Below are 15,926 nucleotides of genomic sequence, written 5' to 3'. Positions count from 1 at the left end.
CCAAGTTAACTTCATCTCTTCCTTCTTGCTCTTCATTCCCTCCTTTGGGGTACGTTAATATACAGAAGCTCTTAGACAAAACTAAATTTATCTTTGTGACCTAAAAAGGAGAATGTTTCAAGAATGCAAGATTTTATTCAAAATTTATATTAAAGAAAGTCAGCACGCTCAACTAAGGAATCCAAATGACCTTTATTCTTCTGATAAGTGACCTCAGAAACCCCGGTGAGGTAACTCCCCTGTCAGCCCACTCTTGTTACAAGGGGTAAGGAAGCCTTTCTAAGCCAGCACCTTCCTGGCTGCCCCAGGAGGAACAGTCAAAGGTCTGTTGTGGAGCTGCACTTTAAGATAGCAGGGGTCTGCAACCCACTGTCCCCAGGTCCAGATGGGTTTCCACATCTTCCATGTCTGGAGGCTTGGAACCTGTGCTCCCTCTTAAGAGTTTAAGCAAAGAATGAGGAGTCTGCCCCTTTTCCCAAATAACAGCAATAGGACAAGATGTAATGGCTTTAAATTGCACCAGGGAAGGTTTGGGTTGAATATTAGGAAAAATTTCTTCTCAGAAAGAGTGGCAATAGCACTGGCACAAGCTGCCCAGGGAGGCAGTGGAGTCACTGTCCCTGGAGGTGTTTAAGAAAAGGGCAGATGTGGCACTGAGGGACATGGTGTAGAGTGATCACAGGCAGAGGTTGATGGCTGGAGACAGGGCACTGAGGGACGTGGTTAGTGGGCACAGTGGGGATGGGTTGATAGCCGGACAAGATAATCTTAGTGGTCTTTTTCAACCTTATGATTCTATGAAATAAATATACACATTTGGTATTATCTGGGAGATTTCTTAATGTTAACTCAGCAAGCTGATCCAGTTCACTTAGGGTTCCTTAATGTGTCGGGTGTGATAGCACCTCTTAGAGCTGTGTTAATCGGCATTGGTCTGGGCAACCCCAGGCTGGATGTGAATGTCCACGGCAAGCAGCCATCTGTGGGCTCAGACCGCTGTAATCTCATGGCTGAGGCACAAACCACTGCACCCGCTGCTAGGGGAGATGCTGTGAACTGCTCTGCACAGCAGAGAACTGGGCCAAGCTGTGGTTCCTTGCCTCAGGGGAAGCACTGGAGGGATTTGTGCACATAAATAGTATGTGGAAAAACAAGGGCAAATCAATGCCAATCAAATGATATAGTCTGCATCCCCACTGAAAAGCCCCAGTGAAAATGACAGGAGTTGCAAACCATACATCAACCATACCAGCTAGCAGAGCTTTGACTTCAGCTCATGTTTTTGGATGTGACAGCAATGCCCACATGGGACCCTGATGTGGATTTAGCTACTGGCTTACCTCTGCCGTGTAGGTACTGCTCCTGGAAGGAAATGTATTAATTCTGGCACGTTACCCTCAGTTTGTTCTCAGTCAGCACACAGCTACTGAGCAGTAGTACTGCATGCTGCAGTAGTCCGGTTCTATTGTCAAGGCAGCCTGGTGCCCCAGGCAGAGCCAGGCCTGTCTGAGCGCTGTGAGAGAGGTGGCAGCTCTATGCCTTCCTGCTGCCCAGCCTCCCATGGAAGCTGCGGTTTCAGTTACTGTGACACAGAGCTCACACAAGCAGCCTCATGAAAAGCAAACCAGAGTCACCAGACCACCTTTGTGAGGAAGCCATCTGAGAGGCCTTCAGCCTGGTCACACCATTCAGCAGAGCCCGTTTCAAACCACTCTCCTTCTCTGCTGCCTCCTGCATGCTCAGTACAACCTGCAGCAGAGCAAAACGTTGTATAGGTATTTCCAGCCCTGTGACTGACCGCTTACGACTGTCACATGTGCAAGGAGTGTGCCCCGCTGCTTTAGCCAGGGCTATTCTTAGCAGGCAGGCAAGTAACAGAGAGGCAGTACACATTCTCCAACTTCTGTTATTCACAGATTGAGTCACTTTTTGGCACCCTCGCTAAAGCACTTGGCTCACAAACTGTTTGCTCCCCTCCTCAGAAGCACTTGTACCAGGCGGCCGCTCCGCGTGGCACAGGCCGCAGCACTATGCCATCCCCGAGGCATTCAGCGCAACACTCACTGATGGGACAGCCCTGAGGCTCAAGCTGGTGTTTTCAAGAGAAAAGTGGAGCTTGCTAAGATGCACTGGAAATTACTGACAAGGAAAAGAAGCTCACCTAAGTATAATTTGAACACCACGTACATTTTAGTTCGGCCTGAGCATGATCTAGTGCAGAAAAACAGTTGCTGTTTTACAGAAGTCAAGCAATAATGCTTTGCACATGTGCTTATTGCCTTCTCTCCCTGACTTCTGCTCTTGCTGGCAGATCAAGGTGCCAAGTACTTCAGGCGTGTCTCTGAGGCCTCCTGGAGCAGAGCCAGCACAGCCTCGCTCCTCGGCAGGAGCCATTTCCCTTCACCATCCTCGTGCTTATCTTGGAGCACAGTAGGATGGGGGAGGACACCACTCATCTTGTGGCTGCAGAAGTACAGAGGTGCTGATACTTGCAGAGCCCTTTTGATTTTGATACATAATTAGGAAACAAGTATGATGAGAAAAAAATCACATTTTTTTTCCCCCTCATTCAGGATATGCCGGTATTCCCTCCTAATGAAAGTAGGCTTGAAAACATCCTCTCATTAAAACAGTTTTTAATTACATTTTTTTTCTCAATACTTAATATCTGGAATCTTTTGAAAAGTGCCAGAAGGATACAGAAATCTTAACTTTTACTTAAGCTCTGGAGGCCTCTTTGTGACAAGGCTTGTGATGAAGCTATATGCAGTGGCACCAGTGCTGTTATCTTACTGGCTCCCCACTGCCTCCAGCCACACACCAAAGGGGCCTCTGCCAGCTCAGGCACCTCTGAACATTTTTTGGTAATTCCCTCGAGCTTCATCCTCCTCTCTCCTTCATGGTACTGGTGAACTGAACTGCTTTCCCCTTCATTTACTGAGAATCCCTTCCCAGGGCTACAGTACAGACAGCAATCTTGCCACCTGCTGCTTGTCCTCTCCATCCCCCTCTTCTTTTCAGGGCAACTGCCTCTAATTACAGCCAGCAATGCAAAGACACAGATTGAGTTTTGAGGAGTTCACTGAGCAGAGGAATAGGAGAAAAAAGCTAAACTTTTTGTATTCAAATTGATCAACACTTCTTTGAAAAATTCCATACCTCCTTCCAAAATGGATCCACTTACTTCTGTTTTTGAATCTCCTCTTGAACAGCTAATAATAATACAGTGACAAAGAGCTTCTTAATAAGAACTTTCTAAATTATCAGGTTGATCAAGATTATATAATTCTGAGAGAGGTAAACAAAGAACTTTCCAGCAGTTGAGTATGTTAAAGTGCACCTGGCTCAACACTAATGAAAGTGTTTCAGATGGGTTAAGGCCACAAAAGAGACTTCAAAGTTGCCATTTACAAATATAATCATACAACTCCAGGGCAGGCAGCATACCTGGTAAACTATTTAGATATCTCCATAGGAATGAGTTTCTTGTACATCCTTTCAAATATTAGGTGGCTGAAATCAGTAACTGAAAGTAGTAACAGGTCTAGTGCACAAAAACGTGTGTACAAACTTCAGTAGTTAATTTCACTCTTTCAGCTGAAGATGACTTAATGTCTCCAGGTGTGGCAGTGAGCAGCCTTGCAGTAAAGCAAGTCAGTATACAAACCAGTGGAAAAAAACAAGAGCTGTTGAAAGCTGTCCTGTCATACCTAGCTGAGGTCTCACAAGACATTTTCTAACTTGTTAATAGCAAAAATATTGAAGTGATTTGCCAAAGCAAAAACTTGAGGCACACTGATACACCAGGCATTTTTACACCAGTAAAACATAACTGTGGGAAAAAGCAACCCTAAACCTCCGACTGCTCAGGTATACGTATACGATCACAACGCTAACAGAGATAACAAAGCCACCATTTTACACATGAAGTAAAACAAACATTTGCCATCTTTCAAATATTTTATTTTAGTAGTTTTAAATATGTTTTAATACAACAAAGATATAAAACAATATATTAATTCAATCTGAGTTTATAATCAAACAATATTTACTTATTTACAGTACTTGCTTCATACTTCACTGGCATACCTTCAAGCCACTACATAATACTATTTTCTCTGTCATAGACAAACTGAAGTAACAGCTCAGTGTGAAAACTTGTTTTTCTACATCCCTATTATGTTATGGAGCATGTACGATGCAGTTTGTGGTTACTCACAGTTGACAAATTTTTCATAGTTGACAAAATCAAATTCAAAGAGACAGCAATACCAAGTTACATATAGTCTTTAACTACATAATCACTGGGCTAACACATCAGGTTATTGTCCTCCACATTCATCATCTGAAGTTCTTATACACCTATTACAAACTGGCTTTAAAAACGTGCACGTCACTGAATTATGTACATAATGCTCACTGCACCTTTCTCAAGATACAAACAGTAAGTATCCAGGAAACTGCTATAAGCAAAGTTCAGAGTTCACAACAACAGTATACTGCTTGAAGGGCTGTGAGGGTTTTTTGGATGCTCTTCTCAGTACAACAAGCAAGATATCTGCACAATCATTCCAATGGCCTTCCCTCTCCCCCAAACCCCCCCAAGAAAAACAGCTGCAATTAAAAGTGGCAATGTTAAAGATGCATCAGAAAGAGTGAAATCTATTAATCATCAGTGGTCTAGCAATTCATCCTTGTTTCATACTCTATACGCACAAAATAATTCAGAGGACAAGCTGGCTCACTGCTAGGAATTCTGCTGAATTGACTTCCTACTTAAAGATTCTGTTGTTTTCTATAGCTACAGGTCAAGTTTTTACTATTTTAATAATCTGGGATTTCTTTATAAAATCAAAAAAACACAGAAGTAATACTACCTGCAAATTCCAGCAAAATCCCCAAGTATAGTATATATAGTATAAACTACATGGACCGGACAGATGAAATACTATTTGTCACTTATTATAGACTACTTCTCCTTTGCTTCACATCCAAAAACCTACTTTTTTTTTTCCCAAGACATCTGCTATTTCTTCAACTGCATGTTCAATGATTACATTTCAGCTCCACAGCAGTTTTGATGCTTGAAAACCTCAGGGGACTTTAGTACACCAAAAAACCTAGCTAAATGGTAATGGACAAGGGGAGCACCTAAGTGCGCAAGTGCTGCTTTAAAAAAAAAAAAAAAAAATCAACAAAAAGCAGCACCAAGGAGATACTAACTGTTGCAAAAGACTTCTTTTGATGCCCGAGTTCCACCCTTCCACCTTTTCTTTAAATATTTCCTTTGGTACTACATGAGACACTACATGAAGTGTCCTCGTACAGAAAATGAGATTACAGGAACCTGCACTTTAGTGCATGTTGGAGGATTTCAAGTAACATTTCTGCGTAACATTTAACAAGTTTTTCTGTTCTTTTTGTTTTATTAAAAAAAAAAAAATGTTCTCTCTTAAGACAGTTAGATACGTATTTCTTGGAAATTCTACCAGAATGTTTTCTTCTATGGCAGAAAAAAAAAAGGAAATACTGAAAAGAAAGTGACATTACTTACTCCCATTACTTTATCAGTACATCATACACAGGATGCACTTGGCCTAATCTAAGGAAATGCTTAAACTGACAACCCTCACTAAAATCAGAATATTTAATGATTTGCTTAAACAGTTAATCCATTCGCTTCACCATGAGCAGTATACTTATAAGATCCAATTCTTGCTAGTTGTGAGCAATTAAAAACTTCAGCCCTACCTACATTTCCAAAGCTCTGTATTAGTGTTATCTTGTTTGCCAAAGGACATAAAAATAATTAACATATACGGAAGTTTTTAATATCATTATTCAAGAACAGCTGAAGTCTAGGAAGGCCGTTCTAAGCAGCTATGTTGTAAGGAACATAGAAAGAAAGATGAGTGAGTGGCTGTGCCTATCACCTTCAGGTCTGTGCACTCAGATACTTATTTTCAGACGTTCCCTCCACATATAACACCAAAGTGATAACAAGGAAGAGCTTAAGACTATTTCCAAGTTCTGAGTATTACTAGATTTCCAAAGTTGCTAGAAAAAAGAAGTAAGGGGATGCTCCTGCAGACAACAGAAGATGACTTGGCACATAAGGGATGCAGCAAGCCGGAAGAGTGCAAAGAGACTGCTGCACCAACACAAAGGAGGACAGATAGCCCTCAACATATTTAGCATTAAATCCAAGTCCCAATGATGCTCTGCTACATTTCCTCAAAAAGGCTTGTCAGCAGCAGAGAAGCAGCATAACGCTTTTAAAGTACTGACTCTGCAAAAAAGAGGTACAGAATTTTAAGCCCGTCAGTCATTTGCAACTTGTTTCCACTTAATTAACAATAAACCTTATATTACCAATTCTTTAGATTGACTGTGATCTTTTAGTACATGAAATCAGAATTTGTCTTTTATCAATTTCAAGCTTTCCTCTTGTGTGTTTACAGATAGACAAAATTAACTTCCAAGACAGAAGAGCACAGTTACCCTGACAATGTTTTAACGCACTTCAGTTCTCACCAACCTCTGTTTATTGCTTATCTCAGACTCAGATATTTAGCAGCAAGCAAAACAGCTTGAACAGAAGAACAAGCTTCCTTTAAAAAACACTGATAGGCAATGCTGATTTAAAACATGGATTTACTTAAAAGAATCTGAAAAATTAAATTAGAACAAAAAGAGAAGCCTTACGTTTCAAAGTATCCTATTTTTAAAAGTGTTGAAATGATATCTTTACTTTATGTAAACATTGTTACATGGGGCTGCACTTGGAAAATTCTCCTGTATGCCTAAATTGCAAAATATTTTTTTCAGTCTATACACAGCTGTGCCAGCTAGCACTGACACGTTTCTTTTCAGAATCAAGAGCTCTGCAAGTCTAATAGCATACACCTCCACATGTCAGAATTCAGAATACAACCCTGCACATTCTGAGAACAAATGCTTTCCTAGAGTTTAAAAAACAGCATTCATAACTGCACATGCATTGCAAAGACAAATTTAAGTTAACAAACAGAGCTCTTTGACTATGAAGTCTCAAGAGGAATGTTCAGATTGCTTTTCTGAAATCAGAAAGGCAAGGACAGCAAGTGAATAGTCTAAGTCTTTCAGAGTATTTTTTTCCCCTTAAGTGTAAGCGTATTTCACCACTTTGGATGGCAAAAGCCACTAGGCTATGGCAGACGGACCAATACAGTATTCTTGACATTTTACTAAAAATTGGAATGTTACAAATATAAAGCCTGCAGAACAGTATGATGTATGTGTACTCAATACAGGTGGCAGAGATACCTTAAGATGCACAATTTCTCTGTGGAATAGGAGCTAAATTAACTTACAAAAGTCATATATCACAAAGACTGTGTGATAGTCAAGATGGTATAATCCAGGTTTACGAAGGGAAGACACTGCAGGGAAGTACAAAATTCCAAAAGGATTCTTTTCTATGTAGACATTGTCAAGTCAGCTTGAACTAAGCCAGAACTAATTCATGCTACTTCCCAAGACTGACTTAGGCCATGATATACCACCTATTCTGAAATTATGACAGATTAAAATGGCTACTTCATTTTTATGGCTTGCACCTTTTACCTATCAGTTTTCATTGAGAGTAACTGTGTTTCAAGCCTCTACAGCCAATGTTAGTGTTGTCCTCTCACAAATCACTGCATAAGAGATCACCATGTAATCCTTGTTTACACGTTATGGAGTGTGCTATTTTTTTTTAACAACGCAAACTCAACTGCTTATGGTACTTCTATCTTTCAGAGTAGCAAATGAGCAACTTAATTAAGAACTAGTCTCTTTCGTATTTGTCAGAAGAACATATACAGTGTATGTCTATATATATATCTACAAAATATACGGTGTTTGTATATCCAGAGATACTCACCATATTGTTGACAACAGAGTGCTATAATGCACATCAATACGAGCACTACTTCCAAAACTCACTATTATTACTCTTCTTGAAACAGTTACTACATGCATTTTCCCCATCCATTTACTGGACAGTAAGATATGTGGAACTGTTTGTTCTTCCAATGTCAAAGAGCTGCTCCTAAAAAGCATGCACAGGTCTGGGTATAAAAAGCAATTAAAACCACACAGAAAAATTATGCTGTGGCTTTAAACGCACTAAAGCTAAATTAACTTTGCTTTCAGTGGCTGTAGCATTTACTTTAACTCATTTATTTAAAACAAAAGGGAAGACTTCCCAGTGCTCAAACAACCATACAGACAACCAATAGACTACACTAAGTAAGCTCTCATTAAAAAAAAAAAAACAAACAAACAAAAAAAAAAAAACCAGACATCATCACTGCATAGCCACAAGGCAGACTTCCATTTTTGGCAACCTGTATGCAGACCATTTATATTGTCAGTTACACCTTAAGACTTGTTACTAAATAACAACAGTTAGGAGACCCTTTTAGCATGAACTATATTGCTTTCCTCATTATGACACAGTAGTCCTCAATCTTTAAGCATACACAGTTTGTTTTAAGAATTAGATTTATGACTGTTTTAAAAGAAAGTCATCATAAAGTTCTAAATTTTTAGTCAGTATACAGAAAGGATGGCATGTCAGGTAACGGAGATTAATCGAGCCTGTAAAGGGTATATTATATTCAGCACAAGCACACATTTGATGTTAAAGTTACTTAAACATTCACACAGAACCTTACTAAGGGTAGCAGTATTCTGGTTCATATTGACGATTCACTGACTGCCTCTCTACCAGACCCTGCATTGTTTTCTCTTCAAGCAATAACAAAACACATCCCTGTGAAGTGTGGCAACCCCATTATATGGCTAAGAATCTAAGAAACAAGACAAGGAGGGGGTGGCCACGGAATGAAAACACATTACTTTACCCCTCCAGCTAGCCTTGTAGGTTCTTAGTCATAACACTTAATAAAAATCTGAATTGACGCACACGCTCTTCAGCCAATGAGTCTTTTCATTATAGTAGGTTTTGAAAATGGCCAGCAATACTCATTGGGAACAGTACCATTAACGTTGCATTCAAAAAAAGAAAACATTGGAAACCAGATCCTTGCTCTTCTACTCTGTTGATATGCTCTAGTATTAGCCAATGTGTGGTAATACAAAAAGAGTCTTGTAGTGATGTAAAAGGCAATGAAGACATCTATAGAATAATGTTCATGCGCAGCCAAAATGAAGAAGATTCCAAAGAGGTTGAGGACCCAAGACAAGGTGTGCAAGAAGTTCCAGCTCCTTGGCGTATCTAGGAGAAAACAAAGTAACTGACCTTGAGTGTCTCAAAACCCTGAGTCATTACTGAATCCAGGCATAGACCCACTAAGTTTATATGTGGTGGTTCTTTTTTTTCCCCATCTAAAAAAGTGATGAAAATATTGTCTTCATCTAGAAATCTTGCTTATGTTTAACAGGTCAAATAAATTCAATGAGAACAAGTTATATATGTCAATCACTTCATTAATGCTTTACAAATACAGCTATTATTCTTTTCTGAATGAACCAAGTATCCTAAAATGCCTTAGGATCACAAAAAGCAGAATTTTGTCCAAACAACTTCTGTTAATGAAAATGCCTCTTTTATGCATTAGGGAGAAAAATATCATGAAATATAGATTCTTCTGTTATTCCAGTCATTCCCTCAAATGTGAACTCAGACTAATTACCTTAGCTTGCTATATACTGCATCAAATCACAGTTCACATTTACAGAACTCTTTCATATATTCTCACTTATGAGAGGTTTGGTATTTTATATTTGTGGATTATACCAAAGGTACACCTAGCCTGATTTTACTGATAGGTTGCTGACAGATACCTCGGGAAGTGTATAAGGAACAGAAAATCATTAATAACTTCCCTAGTATTCTCCCAGCAGCAAGCTGCAAAGCCTTTCTAGTTTCTTGGCTTGCTTTTTTTTTTTTTTTTTCAGATGTATCCTATTTATCCCTCCACTAATTGATGTGGTGCTGTTCCTTTTCAGTCTGTCTCCAACTGAACCACCACAAACCAGAGAAAAATCAGAGACGTGAATTTGTTAACTTTAATGTTACTCTTGACGCCTTTGGCTGAGGGCAAGCAGCAGAGAATACTTAAGCACATTTAAGTGTTTACACTCGAGCACCTTTGGTTGACAGCAAGCAGTACAAATTCTTAACACTTCAAGACATTTAAATATTGACACTGTGTACTTACATTCTGTGACAAAGAAGTTGAGCATAGTCAGGACAACAGTGTGGCCACTGAACATATAATCTCCACATGTATGCACTCCAGTAAGAGTCATTCCAAAGCCACTCCATATTGCAAATGCCCGCTGGAGTTTTGCCCAAACATTGCCATACAACTACGTGTAAAAGACAGTAATATTAACCTTTAGTAAGTTCCCATCCAGCACGAACAATACATCCTTAAAGTTATACTACAGGTAACTAGAAGTTAGATGTCTAGTACTATGTGTGGTTAGCAGCATTGATTGTTTGGGGTCTTTTATTAAAATACAGGTTTGCACATTGTTGTCTTTTATAGTGGTGGTGAGCTCCATTAGTAACGTCAATTAGTGCCTCTGATTAATCCTGGCATTTAGAGCAAGTATTTTGTTGCAAGTCATTTACATACCAAGCGTCACTTTTTTTTCCCCTGAACACATTCTACCTCATAATGTGTCACTGTCAATCTTCCAATATTCAGCTCAAACTTCTAACTAGAAGCTAGGATAAAAAGATGAAATCCCACATTCAGTAGAATTCTACTTAGAATACTAATATTTTGCTCAAAGCCATGCACCCAACAAGAAAAATAAGTGATTATTCCACTTTCAATTTTTCTTTGTTAAGTGAATGCCTTGAGTGCTTATTTCTCTGACGGATTCTCTCCAGTTTATACTATGAAATACTTTGGAAGTTCCCCTTCTCCCTTTACCGAGTGACTCTCCTCCCACCAAAACAGCAAGCGTTTCAAAGATTCCCAGAGGTGTAGTACCTGTATAATGGCAACGAATGAAGGGAGGCAGAGAGGAAAAGAAACACGCTGCTCTTACTAACATACATCTAACATGACAGCCACAACAATCTTAATCATAATTTAAATAAAAATGTTTTAAAAACTTTTTTTAAAAGAACACAGGAGAAAATTTGAAGCATTTCAAGTTTTTACCTTTCCAGTACACTGCAAGTGCTGGCCTGGCACAGAGAGTGAGGTAACAAACATTGTAACGCAACGCAGTAAGAATACTGTCCCCATAAGGCTGCACAACCTCCGCAGCAGTATAGATCTGGGAAGAATACACAGAAACCGATAGTAAGAATCTCAATATATTGTATTTTTATGATGATAACACTTTCTCCCACCGCAGTTTAATTCCATGAAGTCCCACGAAGCTCCAAATCACTGGATTTTACTTGAAAGTAGTACTATAAAGGCAATATTCCACATGACAGGGTGAGATAGTGGAACAAGCCAACAAAAGCCCCACAGCCCCACTCCTCTGCAGCTACATTAGCTGCACTTGTACTAACTTTGGCATTCATGTCTTCTATTGATGAACTGATAAAAATGAACAAACTGGTGAAAAGTTAACTTATAATAGGCACACACATAAATGGGTTTTCTACCCTTCAGTGACAGCAAACTGCTAGGCTGGTCAGTCATCCTGTGGAATTTCATTCCTACACAATTGTTAGAGCATGAGAACATATAATGGTGAGTCCCTGAAATATGCATGTTCTGCAGGAAGTTATCTGCAAGTCTGATAGAAAAATAAATTCAGACTGCTCCATAACATTCACAACTCAACATTTTTGATTAAATCTACTCTATAATTCATTCCAACAACACATTAGAAGTTTACATGTTTCTTATTAATTGTAAAGTCTTAAACAGTCCTCAAATTCTAGTAACACTCCTTCCTCTAAATCACATTATCAGTTACTTGAAATACATATATACACCATACCTGTGTTTGTGAAGCAGAAGAACCAACAGCCAAATGTAGCAAAGAATTACACCACAAACTTCAGTCATAGCAAATGCCCATGGTATCCTAGGGACACTAAAAAAAGATGAAGCAAGAAAGGCTCAATACAAAGGCTGAATTTTTCCTTCTAGTCTCAGGATTTCGAAAACAAACAAACAAACAAACATGCAAGGTTCTAACTACAAAACTAACTTGCATTACTCTCACAATATTTTAAACTACAATCAAAATTACTGTTAGACCGAGTTAAATATAATTTGAATTATTTTGTAATTAAATTATCTCCTTTCTAGTCATGCATTTTCAGGAAACATTTACATGGAATTCACCAAGTCAAAGAAAATCTCTACTGTGCTCTCTTAATTTGCAGGATTTAGTAACAGGATGTGTTCCATTACCATTGTTTCCCTGCAAACCATTCTGACACAAACTCACATCGTGTCAATTACGCTGCTTAAGCTTGTAAGAATGCCATGTCAACACGACTAACAAAACGCTGCAAAGCTTAAAACCATAAGTACTTGTAATGAAGCGGAACTACAAGGGAAAACATTAGGAAAAGTATCAATTTCTTTCAAAGCTAGATTTCAGTGATAATCACTGTATGCAAACTGTCCAGCCTTGCTGACCAAAAGATTCAATTCTTTCTTGCATACATGTTGCACTAACAACGATTCCCACTCTGCATCCTCACCAAAATAGAGACTAACGTTTTTCAGTTACGTGTTCTTTTTGGTACAAAGGGGTAGCAAAGCGCTGCTCAAACGCTAGATTTGCAGTGATCCTCTTTTTGTTCAGTGAGCTGCTGCTTTCTGACCTCCTCCATCCTCCTGGCCACTGAATACTGTGGAATTTGCCCTGGGAACAAAATCCTGCAATGCCACTGCTTCCATTCTCTCTCTCTCCTTTCACCATGTTTGATGAGGACCATCCTTGCTGAGCTATATACAATTCACAGAGACTCTGTACACTGCCTCAAAGGATTAGATCCCTACTGACTTCATGAAATCTGATAATGAAAATGGATATTAGAAGGAATAAAGCCACAAAGAGGTGACTTTTAGAAAGTTTGACTTGTCTTTTGACAATCTCCATGCTATAAGCCCTTTGCGGTGCAATTCCTCAATGGGAGCATTTATCCCCTACATAATTTCTGGTCAGTGACTAAGATTTCACATTTGCTACTGTCTATCTTTTCTGACTGAAAGTGAAAATATTACTTAATACTAACAAAATGCACATGCACTGTTTAAGTTATGAAAGTGTTCTAGTACAGACGTGGTTTATAAAGACATTGGCCTATTTGGGCTCCTTCAGAGTTTCCCTAAAAAATTTTCAACAAGTTAATAGTGGGGAGACAGTACAAATACAGTATCAAGGCTATCCCCTCTCAATTTCCTCACTCACTGGCACTTTGTTTTCCAACTATCCCAAAGCAAAAAGCGTATATCTTCTCCAGGTAGTCAGCCACCAGTGGGCCACGACGACTGAGAGAGAACTTAAAAATTGAGACCAAAACATTCCTTCATCAGAAGTTTTCCTATAGCAAGACATGTTAAGCTTCACAGCAGCATCTGGATATCAGGAAAAGCAAACAGCTGCTTGCCTATGACAGCTGACCATCATCCTTTCTACTAGAATAAGAAGACTGAATAATTAATTCCTACGTTGTGATTAGCTAAAAACACAGAATTAAATATGAACTAGAATAGGGTATTCTAGGGTAGAATAGCAGCTCAATTTGTTTTCCCCTGCGATGATCAAATCCCTACATCTAACAGAAGCACATTTCAGTCTTTGGAGAGAGTGTACTACACTTATTACCATTTTGCACAACCATCTTCAAGAACATAGAAAACTTTGAGAATGAAAAAAAAAGGCAGCCCAAAACATCAACTTATTGCTTTGTTTTAAAAGGAAGTTTCTTACCTATCTAGAAATATGTCTGGTAGAGGTGGATATGTTTGCATGTCAGGTACTCGCTCATGTACTATAACCATAACAAATGATGTAAAGCCAAACACTATGAAGACATAAACACAACTTAAAACTGTCTTCCAGTACTCTGGGTCCAGTCTTCTTGTAGAATGTTTGTTTTTTCCATTTGCATATTGATACTGATCGCCATTCAAGTCAGTAATTGGTCCATCATAGTCCCGAGGTACTTCACCATTGCAAAACCAATCTGCACCCTGCAGTGAGCCAACAGTAGCGCACACAGCGCCAACGTGACTATCGCTGTTGTAACCCAGCTCTTCTAGGACATCAATATGTTGCTTCTGTAGCTTGCGTATGGACAGCATCAGCCTTTTGATATCCCCCAAGATTTTGATTTCCAGTGGAGGAGATCGTAAATCATACTCTGTGAGTGTCAGCAACGTAATTCCATCTAGTCTGTGTCTATTGCACAAAATATCCACGTATTCACAGAAGCCTTCTTCCTTCAGCCACTTGGCCACATTCTTGGTAGTCCAACGTCGAATGCAAAGTTGGTTATTTCCTGCCATCGTCCTTCTCTATCCGCCAATAAAACTGACCTGTTTTACATTGGAGAAAGAGACAAGACCTCAGCTTTTACTGAACATCACTGTCTTTCATGCACTCTTAGATGCTTAAGAAGCCAAAGATGTCTTACGTAAGTGCCGGCCAAAAACCAGGCATAATTTTTAGGTAAGTAAATATTTTTAAACACCTTTGGTCCAGCAAAATTAAGTTTAACTTGCTCTTCCATAGCAAGCCATCCAGAAGGAGATTATTTCCTAGATCTAACCAGCCTTTTATTCGTTACAAATGAAAATCTGAGTGTGTGAATTGCAATAGGCAACGAAAAACAAAGTTTTCCCTGTTTAAATAGTAGCTTAATCATTAGTCTTGTCTACTGTTTGCACTTCAAAAACTAAGGAAGGAAGTATAACCAGCAACCATGTAAAACTGAAATATAGCTAAAATAGTACATAACAGGTCTGACATACTCCACTGCTTTAAAATATATATGGAAGCTTTGGTAGCATGGACCCCCACCCAAGTAAATCTAATGCTTGGCATCTACAGTCATACTGACCTGGGCCATCTCACCTCTATGTTAAGGGTGCAGTTGTCTAACTTAGATACCTATGTATGAGCTGAGTAATTAATACAGATATTTGCAAATAATTTAGGATTTTATACTTTTAAAATAATGTCATTGGAAACCAAGCATTAATTTTTATTTCAAAATATCTTTAGAAGTGGTCATAATAGAGATCATATCAAAAATTGAAAAAAAATGTATTCTCTTCATACAAATTTCTCAGTAATCCTTTTCTTAACTCTAGAATATTGATTGAGAAGGGAAGACATTGCAGCAACACTTTATTCAAGTGGGGCTATCAAGTTATCATAACAGCTTCAAACTGTGGGGTTAGTCCATAGCACTACAAATAACTTAGTGCACTTAAAAATATTTATATATTACATTGAATATATGAAAAAAAATCTAGTAAGATTACCAATGATGTAAAAGTATTAGAAAGCTTATTCAATATTTAAGACCCACGGCAGTACAGAAAGGATTGGTGCATAATTTATACTTGGTAGCTTATGTACAGCTACTGTCTAAGAAACAGCTACAGTTTCACAGCTCTTTCCTATGAGAAAAAGCAGTGTAATTAACCAGAATGCTTCAATCACGGCAACCAAATCTTGGAAAACACATTACAGTACAAAACACTAATGCCACATGTATCTTTCAAGATTTTCAGAGGGAAGATTAAGAAATAGTTTGTTTAATATTTCTATTATTTAGCTTTAGTACACAGTAAATAGGCACTCAACACAACACAACACAACCATTCAAGACTTTTCAGCTCTTCCACACATGCAAGCTCTTTACTTCTACTCTTCTTTTTAAAAAGGTACCATGCCCATCATCAGAAGTAGCACCCATAATTATCGAG

The 15,926-nt window shown here is 38.7% G+C and overlaps 1 protein-coding gene across 4 annotated transcripts in view; it reads right to left on the bottom strand.

Moving 5' to 3' along the window:
• The window catches only part of SAMD8 (sterile alpha motif domain containing 8), a 41,944-nt gene continuing 29,959 nt past the window's right edge, over nt 3,942-15,926 (bottom strand). For all 4 annotated transcript variants that reach the window (XM_021399323.1, XM_021399324.1, XM_021399321.1 and 1 more), the window contains 5 exons: nt 13,921-14,528; nt 11,971-12,066; nt 11,172-11,289; nt 10,212-10,362; nt 3,942-9,265 (listed from right to left, as the gene is read on the bottom strand). In XM_021399323.1, coding sequence (XP_021254998.1) covers nt 8,961-9,265; nt 10,212-10,362; nt 11,172-11,289; nt 11,971-12,066; nt 13,921-14,498 — 1,248 coding nt within the window. In that variant the 5' untranslated portion in view covers nt 14,499-14,528 and the 3' untranslated portion in view covers nt 3,942-8,960. The remainder of the gene's footprint in view (nt 9,266-10,211; nt 10,363-11,171; nt 11,290-11,970; nt 12,067-13,920; nt 14,529-15,926) is intronic.

Source organism: Numida meleagris, chromosome 5 (assembly GCF_002078875.1).
Source record: "Numida meleagris isolate 19003 breed g44 Domestic line chromosome 5, NumMel1.0, whole genome shotgun sequence".
Classification (NCBI taxonomy): Eukaryota; Metazoa; Chordata; class Aves; order Galliformes; family Numididae; genus Numida; species Numida meleagris.
Note: the sequence above shows the minus strand (reverse complement) of the source record. Positions and strands in the feature narration are given on the sequence as shown.